This window comes from Neodiprion pinetum, chromosome 6 (assembly GCF_021155775.2).
Source record: "Neodiprion pinetum isolate iyNeoPine1 chromosome 6, iyNeoPine1.2, whole genome shotgun sequence".
Taxonomy (NCBI): Eukaryota; Metazoa; Arthropoda; class Insecta; order Hymenoptera; family Diprionidae; genus Neodiprion; species Neodiprion pinetum.
Window position 1 is genome coordinate 23,295,069 of NC_060237.1, and position 11,218 is coordinate 23,306,286.

The 11,218-nt window shown below is 37.1% G+C and overlaps 1 protein-coding gene and 1 long non-coding RNA gene across 2 annotated transcripts; one reads left to right on the forward strand and one right to left on the reverse strand.

The window, feature by feature from the left end:
* Window positions 1–117: 117 nt before the first annotated feature.
* Tip60 (Histone acetyltransferase Tip60) lies at window positions 118–4,092 on the reverse strand. The gene is made up of 6 exons (XM_046631673.2): window positions 3,809–4,092; window positions 3,649–3,706; window positions 3,488–3,556; window positions 2,161–3,253; window positions 1,926–2,030; window positions 118–1,865 (listed from the first exon to the last, which is right to left on the reverse strand). Exons 1-6 carry the CDS (start codon window positions 3,902–3,904, stop codon window positions 1,814–1,816), a joined length of 1,473 nt encoding a protein of 490 aa, XP_046487629.1. The 5' UTR covers window positions 3,905–4,092; the 3' UTR covers window positions 118–1,813.
* A 1,504-nt stretch (window positions 4,093–5,596) lies between these two features.
* Window positions 5,597–6,267, forward strand: LOC124221393 (uncharacterized). Its single transcript, XR_006883806.2, has 3 exons — window positions 5,597–5,717; window positions 5,964–6,045; window positions 6,225–6,267. It is a non-coding gene; the product is annotated as an uncharacterized lncRNA (long non-coding RNA).
* Window positions 6,268–11,218: the final 4,951 nt, after the last annotated feature.

Consider the following 11,218-nt stretch of genomic DNA (forward strand, 5'->3'; position numbering starts at 1 on the left):
GCCTTAAAATTTTTTTATACATGTGTTTGTATATATATATATATATATATATATATATATATATATATATATATATATATATATATATACAATATACTTATATATATATATGTGTACTTATCCAATATTAAATAATTTCTGTGTCCAGTTTCATGAATATTTGCCATTAGATAGATAATTATACTTATAGCTATATGTATAAAGATATTCGACAAAATTTGCGCAACTGCTTCGTTGATATTACAATTAATATACATGTTTGTACATCTTCACCCTTAATTTTCCATTTCCCTTACACCGATACAGACTAAATCAGTCGATAAATCTTACGATTCGCCGTTCATGATTGAATACTTAATCTAAAAAAAAAAAAACATCTTTCACATTTGCTGAAATACAAGACGAAAGATTTTGACAATGTTCGTAGATTAAATCTATGAAAAAAGGGATTTTTTCTCGTTCCTCCTTTTTCAGTCAACAATTGATGTCCACCACATAAGTAACTAGTCGAATTAAATCGAAATGAGCTTGATTTATTGTAAATCATAATTTTTTTTCTCATAGCGTCTCTTTTTTTTTGCTTTTTCGCTCTCTCTCTTTCTCTCTCTCTCTCTCTCTCTCTCTTCCTTTCTCCTATAAGCGTGAAATTTAATACAGACAAAAATACGCAATGATAAGACAATTTACAGATAATCGATAACAACTTTGATATAGCCCGCCATGGCACTATACTACAATCGGTAAACACTTTGTAGGGGTTCAATTAAACGTTGTAATAAACTAAAGATAGTAATTATGGTTCATACTTAATTTGTAGACATCTTACCACTGTTATTATTATAATTTTTGTTTTTTTACCCCATGCTACACTGATTTCTGGTGCCTGACGTACTTGTATGAGAAAATTAATATCAATGCATGGGGTAGTGCACTTGGACTTATTGAATGAATGAAATGTCCAGACCAAAGATCCTTTGCACCTTTCGACCACAACGTTTAAAAATAGTCTTAGGTGTAATTAAAAATGAGCGTATAGACAATGCTGGTATTAACGGATTTAAACAGTGGGCAACTAGCCGGGCAATGAATTTGAAAGGAAAAAGAAAAGCAAACGGAATAAATTGAGTGACGAGAGCAATTTCCATATCGTATAAAAGGAAAATAGTATTTGTAAAACTTTGAATTCCCTTGTCGAGACTAAAATTCGCATTTTTTGAGCATACTTCTCTTGTTTCATTCTTACTATACGGTTACTGACGGCATTAATCTAGTCAAGTTCACCACATTGCTTGTTCTTCAATGCCGCAGACGAAGATTTATTATTTTATGCCCAAGTTGTACGCAGTTTAAGTTTGGTCACGAGCTGTTCAACGCTACCGTGCATACAGACGATCAGACATACAAATAGATGATCTTTCTACGATTTTGTATATTAATATAATAACTGTGCAATCGTGAGTGGTACCATAAAATACAAGATCCGAACAAATAACAAGCGCACCACACCGACGTCGAACTGCTCTGGCCGTTGTCTTATAATTATTATTATTGTTATTATTAATTATCGTTATTCCTATATTATTAAATATTATTAAATACAATAAAATAATATAGAAGAAAGAGCGTTGGCAAACCAATTATACTTAAAACACATATGGAATGAATAATTAACAAGATCTCTATCTGTACAAGTATAAGAATTTACATCTAACAATATTATATACATACATATGGTGTATATGTATCATGCAATATTTTTGAAACTAGACACAGCAGGTTTAAAACGAGAAAAAAAGCCCCACAAATTCGAGAGTTATGTACAATTTTGCACGCTTGCGTGACGTAGATAATCAGTTCCAGGATTCCTGAAACGAATTTTAAATCACATTAGCGTATTTGTATTGCAAGATATTAGTTTTGTTCACCATTTCGCTCTGACGCTCCAGTCTTTTGGTGTCCAATGAAGACATTTTGGGTCTATTCCTATCTGACGCTTCTCCATTGCGGCGGCGTGTTGCTGTATTATATCTCTGTGAAAATATACAATCATAACTCAATGATTTTTCCACTAATTTTCGTTCAACGTTAGATGTCAAGTATATTCATAGAAGTTTAGATCACGATGAAGATGATGAAATCGATCATTTGTTGTCTCCTTACCTATTAAGCGTAACGATGTATTGTCCTTTGTAGTAATTAATGAGGTTTAAATTTTGCAGCGTTGATATGACGTCTTCTTTTTTTATCGACGTCAGTTCACATATTTCGTTTATCGTTATCTGTGGTTTTTCATTCTCGACTAAGGGTTTGACGTTTAGTAAAATGTCTAGTATCGTGTGGGCCCAGTAACTTCTATACGACAATAACCCCAAGTCGGACAGTGGCTTTTCCGGAGATCCAGTCTTACCCTCAAATTTCGATAATTCATAAGAAAATTCAATTAACAGTTTTCCATAACCCTTTCTCTGGTAAGGAGGCATTGTCAAAATACAAGCGACATTGTAATCCTCGGTCGATTCTTTCTCCTTCGAAAAATATCCCACAATATGAAAACCTCGGCTATCGAATTGTGTCATAACGTAGAACAAGAAGGGATCCGTGTCGTAATATAAAGTTTTATGATCTAAGAATAACTTTGCTAATAAACAAAGATTTTGAGCATAATTCTTGTTTTTCCTTCCATCTATTTCAAAGAACGATATCGAGCCTTTTCTGTATATTTCGTTTCCAGGCGGATGCCTTAAATTACATTTTGCCAAGTGTCTTTCTAGACATTTTCGACTCTTTCGATACTTGAGGCAGAATTCACATATGTAAATACATTGGAGGCTGACCATTTCTTGAGGGTACGGGCTAAAATACCATGGTTTTATCCTATGCCTTCCCAATTCAATTAATTCTATATTTTTCATCCTAGTTACAACATCATCGTGGTGATGCGCTACCAGTGAACCGGTAGACCTTGGGCCGGTAGCCGCAGGTACAGGTTGCGGTGGTGCTTCTTGAGAATCCTCGTTCTCTAAGAATGTAGCTTTTCTTTTTCTAGAAATTTTTTTCTGTAACGCTGCCTGCAGTACTGCCGAACCGTTGACCGGCTCAGGTATCACATTGTTTGGACTCGGCGGCCTGCTAGGAATCTGTTTTTTTGGTGTCGCTGCCCCCGTTCCAGGCGCTGTACCATCTCGCCTTGGAAATTGAACTTTCCGCGTATCTAAACAATTTTCCATCACCCACTCGTCCAATCGTTTGTTAACTGAAATAATTTAATTTCCTGTTGTTCGGAGTGGCATATCGAAGGGAAACAATGTGCACTATTCAAATATATCAAGTTTGCAGTGACAGTTCAAGTTTTCATGGCTAATGACAGTAAACTTTTAACAGAAAAGCTAATCAACTGGCTATTCCATGATAATACAAAGATACGTTTTATGGAATATTCATGTTTGCAAAGTTTCCTGTCATCTAATTGCAGTAATTGAATACTTACAATCCACATAGTGGACATAGTAGCATTTGACACCTCGCATCTCTTTGACGCTGATGATTTCAGCGAGCGCTGTAAAAGAAAACGTTGTGTGAGAAACGAAGAGGGCAGCGGAACGAGTTCCAAATATTTTAAATAATTTTGCAGGGCCACAAGTAACTTACGCCAGTCGTCGCCGTCTTGCATCCTGACCGGCAAACGACAACCCTCGACAAGTGATGACTGAAATTGAGGTTAGAATTAGTAAAATTCACAATTACATCCAACGTTTGCTCCGGGGTCAAATATTCATATCCTTCGCAGTTGTAATACAGCTCTACTTACCACTGAATCACATATCGTCTCCCGCTCATCGTGTTCCTCGATCATTTTGATCAGAATTTGACCAAAACTTGTCACTAAACACAATGTTGTTTTCATACACTTCGGGGAGCAGACACTAGCGCTATTCTTGGCTCAGAACAGAATCCTTTCACTAAACGCAAGCGTTGCCGGTAATATATATATTGTAAAGAGACAAGGTTTGCGGTTCGTCTCGTACTTTCCATTAATTTTGCGTTAATGCGAAATATTTAATTAATTCCGAAATGCGTTACAGATTATGTAGTACAGAAAATACAGAATACATATTTACGCCTGACGCTGCGGAGAGTAGCAATTTTGTACGACGCGGGCCGCATTCTGCGCATTCGCCGCGCGCAGCCCGAAACTCCGTTCCGTAAGTGAGCGGCGTCATTCGCTTTCGAGCAGCAGGAGCAGAGCCACGTGCGTTGATCGTCTAGAATTCGTACCGCAATATTTGGTCTGCATAAGGTGATTTGAGTTCTTTCTAAAATTTTGAACTTTTCTAGATAGTTCATTGACACATTCAGATTGTTCTCGGGCAAACGTTTGACTGTTCACCAGCGTTTTGTGACGAGAGAATGTCCCGTTAATTCTCTGTTGCGATTTTCTCTCTCAATTTCTGATCAAACGGACCTTTGTAAAATGCAATTTTAGCACGTTTATTATGACTTGGTTTATTTTGCCGTAAAAAACAGTCTATCGGAACGTACGCTGAATGAAAGAGTTTCGTTATTAACATGTAGTTGTACTCGCGTCCCTATAATGCGTAGCGCGGTGACTCGCGCAGTTCACCGTTCGCGAATCAACAGACCTTCGTTTGTTTATCAACACCGAGGCATTTCTGGGAATTTTGATTCGTACTTCCATGCAACAAGGGTTGACGCGTTACAGCGTTACTATTTATTTCGTGATTTTAATTGTGACCTTGTCGGTAGCTTATAAGGTGACATGTTAAAATTACACTAAACATCTTATACTTTATAAAATAATCGCTAATGAAAAAAATGAATGAAGACGAATCGCTGATTGTTGTTTATATTTTATATTGTCTTTTTGAGTAACTCTGGTAAATTTTGAATGCTGCTTAGATCGATTTTAAAGTTATATTATGAACAAAATATTGCGTCAACCTACCTGATTAGAGAAACAGATTGCAACAAAGTTGATTAATGTTAGCAATTAGCTGGATTGTAAAATCCTGTTAATAAATCTTGGAAGATGTAATGCGGTAGCTGAACAGATGAATTTATTGCATAAAGGTAGCAGGCATAAAACAATGAAAATTATTTCTCACTTTATTATTTAGGCAATCGATAAAATTTTCCAAGGCTTAGCGTAATATGTAACATACTACAATTCCGTTTGTTTAACACTGATCGTGAGTATATGGATTTTGAATATGAAATATTTAAATCATATGGGTGGTCTTTGATCTGATTACAGAAATAAGCTGCAGCGAGATCGATTGAGGTTCTAGCTAAAGTCTGAATCGTTTGACCTTAGCAATGAATGTGGGAAACAAAATACAATAACCGAACAGGTCGTAACATTATGGAAGATCGCAAAGCAGGTACACGTTTTATTTCATTCTTGATTATCCTTTTACACTATTTTCACTCTGGAAAATTGATCTTTTATTCGAAATTTATTGCTGTTTAGTTTTTTGATTATATTTTATAAAAACTATGGTGCATTTCCAATGCTACGTGTATTGATTTAAACGATAAAATAATAATGAAATGTTATATCTTACCCTATTACAGGAACAAACTACACTGCAGCACCATTAACCGCATTTAGCAATGAAGTAAATAAAGTAACCCGATTAATCGATCTCTGAGAACAAAGTGAAAACTAAACCATCCACTACAGTGAAGAAAATTGGAAGGTACGTAATTGATATGATTATTGTTTATAATGTCGCTTTTGATTGTAAATGATTTTAGCTGCTCGTTGATTTTGTGCATTTACTCACTACTTGTGCTCATTTCATTAGCTTTCTTTTATTCATTCCTACATGTCATTTATTAATAGCAGCAGCGACCACTGAGATAATATGGAAAAAAAAAACCGTCACGCGAAATCTAGTCCAAGTATATTGTGTGAGTAATCTTCTGTTATTTTCTTATTGCAGTGTAAATACGGCGTTACCTCACCACTCAACCTGAGATGCTACAAGAACTACTGCATGTAAAGTGTGGAGCAACCTGGAGAAGGTAAGAATACCTATCTTAATTATTGTTTGATAATTCAAGGTGGCACATTGAGAGACGAATTTTTGTCTTTGTGTAACATTCAGTGAATAAATATGGAAGTAGATAACAGTAATAATTAATTTGAGTACTGAAAATCCAGTTTGCCGAACTAATTCGAGTTAATTTTTTTATTTTTCCAGAGTGAAGCAGCGACATCCGAGTAACTTCTCCATTACTCGGCAACCCCGGTGAGTTAGCATGCGTTTAGGTTACGGGTGTTTTCCTTGGTCCCCTTTGTAACGTAGCATGGCGATTTAAACGGTTTAAGTGGATTTATCTGAGGTTCTAATATATTCCAACTATTGTTTAATCATATTCACATGATTATTGAATCAATGCAATTTCAACGTTCGATATAGTGTAACGTAATCAAATTCCATAGGAATTTCTGATCCATCTTACAAATAGTTCATATACCGATAGTCCACCAGCAACCTTTAAAGTAATACAAACTATAGGGATAGGGTTGGCGGGAATGTAAGCTTGCCACTAATTTGATTGAAACCTGCGTCTAAAATACGTTATTGTCATTTTTTGAACGTAACTCTTTTAAGTACAATAGCATTGCAGCTAGAAGACAGGGGTCAAAAACATTTTACTTCCTAGAGGTAATCAACGAAAAAAGTAGGTCACAGTGAACACAGCGCAAATGAGGAAGAATGACGTGTGTTGCAAAGAATGGAGAATCGCGTAGATCGAATATGGGTAATCGGGTAGGTAGGTGATCGTCTCGGGATCCGTCACGATATTTATGTACGTATCTGTGTCTTTCTTTTTAACATTTTTTTTTTGGGTGGTTCCTTCTGTCATTATCAATTATTGTTCAACTCAATTGATCTCTGTGATCGTCTGAATGGGCAAAACTCGAAGGTTCGCGTCAAAGAGGACCGCCGGCCGCCAGGACACGCAGTAATGCATGCCCTTCCAATCTCCCTCCCGGTATTGATTCACATGATGTGAGTCGAGCGATCGTAACTTTTGTGCATCCATTTCGCCAGTATGTGCAAAAAAGTGACGTAATTTTTTTCAAGTAGGGAAATCTTCAAGTCTGGTCGCGTCTTTTGAGCGTCAACTTGATACTTTTTGATCCTGAGAGAAAGCGTGGCATTTGTAGGCCGGCGCTCAAAGCGCGTAGATGAAAATCGTGGAATGTATATTAATAGTGAAGAATCTTGTGTATATAGAAGTATTTGCTTTACTGATCGTATTGTTTTGTATTCTAGGGCAGTTAAGCGATTTTTTTGAAAGTAGATTGACAATGAGATATATAGAGGGTTTACTAAAAATGCTTACTTCAATAATTCTTGGAAAAAAATTCATGTTGATTCAAAAAAGGAACGCTCTCTAATAGACAGCAATAATCGCGTTAAAGTCCTATACTGCAAATGTGTTGGACAAGCACAGATTTTGTTAGTGTACCGTTTGTTGTTTGTTCCGTCTTCATGCCAATCCTATATATTATCTCATCTGTTTCACACTACAGTGGAACTTCACCATGGTAAATATGCTCTGTATTATCCACTGCTTTTGTGTAAGCACGGTAAAACGTGGGTCGGTAACCGACTTGCATTTACGGTTGGAAAAACCTATTTCATGTCAGAGAGTGCTACCAAATTCTTAGGAAAGCGAGTAAGCGCGATTGCAGGAGCTGAAATGCGAAGCGCGAACAAAAAATTGTCCACAAACACGACATCGACAGCTTTTCTCGCACTCTGAAGCTTCGACACGGTAAGCCGAGTCTCCGTTGTTCGAGTCAGATAATTTAAATATCGTTCTCGCGACAATGGTAGTTCTATAACAGTTCTCGCAGTTCCCACCATCTCGTACCATGTCGTTCCGGTCGGTCGGAACCAGGATCCAAGCTTTATCGACGCGACCTGCGACGGTATTCTATCATAATGGAGTACAATACGCTTTGACTCTTTCCTATTTTGTTGTAGCATAATGTTTGTCGACTTTTTGGCTTTACTACATCATTATTGATTTGTCGTATGTATTATGTAAAAGTGAAAGTTGAAAGTTTTCTGACATTTCACTGGATACTCGGTGCGCAGAGCTCTATTACCAACAGACGGTAACATCGAAAATCTGTGTCGGCGCTGTTATAAGTCAATACAATTTGATCGTGTTGCTCTTTACAATTCGCTGGCGGTTTGTTATCAACTTGAAAAAAAAATCCTTTTTTAAAAATATGCAGCATACTTTACACCTCCGTAATTAGTGTGTTCAAATGTTATGATGTTCAAGATCGAGGGCGAAATGCAGAAGCGAAGAACTGTTTCATGATATGTTACATACATTTCCTTTGCTTCTCGTTTCTTATTTGCCTGCTCTTAAATGATTTGCAAATTGCATGGAATTAGCACCTACTTACCTATAAATTTTCTGCTCTGTAATGTTTTCTGTAGAGTAACTTGACGATTTTTGCTGTTAACGTATCGCTTTTATAATGTCTTGCGGAATGTTTATTCATTTTCATCTTGCATAAATTATCAGAACATATTTTCGAACGCGTATTAGTATATGGATACGTGCTCTTCCTTGTGCATTTCGGTGGTATACACGCACCTGACTTTATTCTTTGTTTATAATTTATTCCTGCGACGGGCTTACTTCTAGTAATTATTTATGTGCCGCCTTCTACGTTCACCAAATATCATCGTGTTGATGTTTTAACCCTCTGTGTTTACCTCCGAATGAACCGGAAGTGTTTTATTACGGGATTATTCCATTTTATGTTAAATCGCGCTGAAGTTGAGACCAGCTTACCAGTGTCGAAAAATAAAGAAGAAAAATTTTTAGTCAAGTGTCTGTGACGGTTCATATTATATACCTTGCTCGCGAATATAAGCTATAGATCGTGAGGGTGGCAGATTACCATAAACAAAACTCGGGGTACAAATGGAATTCATGGAAAATACTTTGTTTTGCTCATTACAATGATTCTTATCACAATCTTGGCTGCTGATAAAATGAATTTCCAATTATGAATTCAACGTCGTTCAGAAATATTAACGCGATGTTAATGAATTATCGCAGATAAATCAAAAATTTGATTGCTACGATCGTTTCTTCAAGTTTTTAAATAGATGTAAGAATCGACAAAGATCGAATCTCACAAATATATTGATAATGGATAAGTAATTTTTCGTATTACACTGGAAAGCATTTTTTGTTGTGGTTTTCGTTTGATGTTGGTAGAATAATAAATTGATCTTAAGGCCCTTTTCATCTGAAAAATTTCGCAGACCAATCAAGCAGATTTAACGTTCCTATAGTCAGAAAATTTAGTATCATCGGCGATAATTCCACCAAATAGTAGCTCTTACAAAATTGTCTTGCAATTTTAACAACATTCAAACCCTTATTGAAACGATACAGATATTTTTCAGAACTGTCTATAGTAACTATACGAGAATAAGAAATTTTTTCTCTAATTGCTGAAAAAAATTGGTTTCGTTCAATCGAAAGGCGTTAAAAAAAGCAACTTGGAAAATAAAAGAAAACGTTGTAGATATTCAGAAAACACGAATAATCAAAAAAAAAATATCATCCTGAAATAAACACCCTGTGCACCCGGATTGAATTCTCACCCGGTAGATATGCGTCCCTGGGCATATATTGTTATACGAAGTCCCCGAGTACATAAGTGTACCCACATCGAGCACATAAGGGTTGATAGTGCTCACGCGTACAAGGCACCCTTATGTACAGGGCGTGGCCACGGCCGGCCAATCGGATCGTAGGAAACCCCCGAAAGCCCAAATCGAACGAAATAAAAATTTTAGCGGCTGTGTCAAACGCCACGACGTAAGGGGATCAGCAGGGTTGATCTGGGCTTACCTACATTTTTCTTACTTTACCGTAGCTCTCCGATCTGCCTATACCTCTTCCCTCTTCCCTCTTTCCTCCTCCCTCCTCCCTCCTCCCTCCTTCCTCTACACGCATACCGCTCTTCCAATACTCTCTATCTGCACACTCTGTCTTTCGATTCTTTTTACCACGGAAATTTTACCTTATCTCTCACTGTCAATGCATTTACCACTCAGGGAACGGCGCTCGGTCTCGTTCACATCACCCAACGACGCTCGTGTTATTCTTCGAGTCAACGTGCGATGCGAACCTTTTTTTTGCTTTAAAAAAAAAAAAAAAAAAAAAAAAAAAAAAAAAGACCTTAATGTACCTACAACCAACGGTCGATATTTTATTCTGTGCACTTGCACCGATGTCGTGTGATTATAACTTGTTAATTCAACTCCGTTGTATAACGAGACTGCTGAAACTAATTATTATCTCTGTAGAAAAATTTTTCCTTCTATCAGCCAATATACAAATTCGTAACGAAAGTGGGATAAAATACTTATAAATTTCTCGTCACAGGTAAAGGATAGCGATTTCACAGATAGAGCAGGAAAATAGTTCAACCCCTGTCCGAGAAGATGGAAAAGAAACAAGCTAAATATAAAATTAGTCGCGTACATGCTGCAGGCTTAATTCTAATCGAATTAACGCTGATTTTTAAATTAATTATTCAACCAATTTTCTCGGAGCAATGCGAAATGAGGAGGGCGTGTATTTAATAGCTTTAGTGTTACCTCGGAGGCATGCTGCCATTAAGAATCCCACAAGACCACCCCTATCCTTCTTCCTCGCCCTCCTCGCGAACTCCTCACCCTCTGCATCCCCGCCCTTGCCAACTCGCACACTTTATACACATTGACTGGTTCGTACGTACCTACGTAGGCGAACGGATGGGCGAATAACTGCACACTCCCCGAAGGTTTGTACGGCACATGGGCATCCCGGTGTGTACTAAAATCATTAGACACACGTGTGTCGCACATCGCGCAGAATCCTGACTTGCTTAGAATGCTTAGATACCGTAGCCCGGAAATCAATATGAAAACAAACTGTTACGAGATGTTCTTCGAGGTTCGTTCTCACAAGTTGCGTGTGTATTTCTTTACAAAATGTTGTTCGCTACGATGATTCTCACCTCTTTTACGACGATTCGTCGGTGTTGAACAGAAAAAGACTTTCGAAACCTGTAATTTGTGCAATGCTTTTAGGTATTGATACTCTTACCGCATCGTGTACACCTTGAAGAAAAAGATTGTTTCATATCTTGAATCTA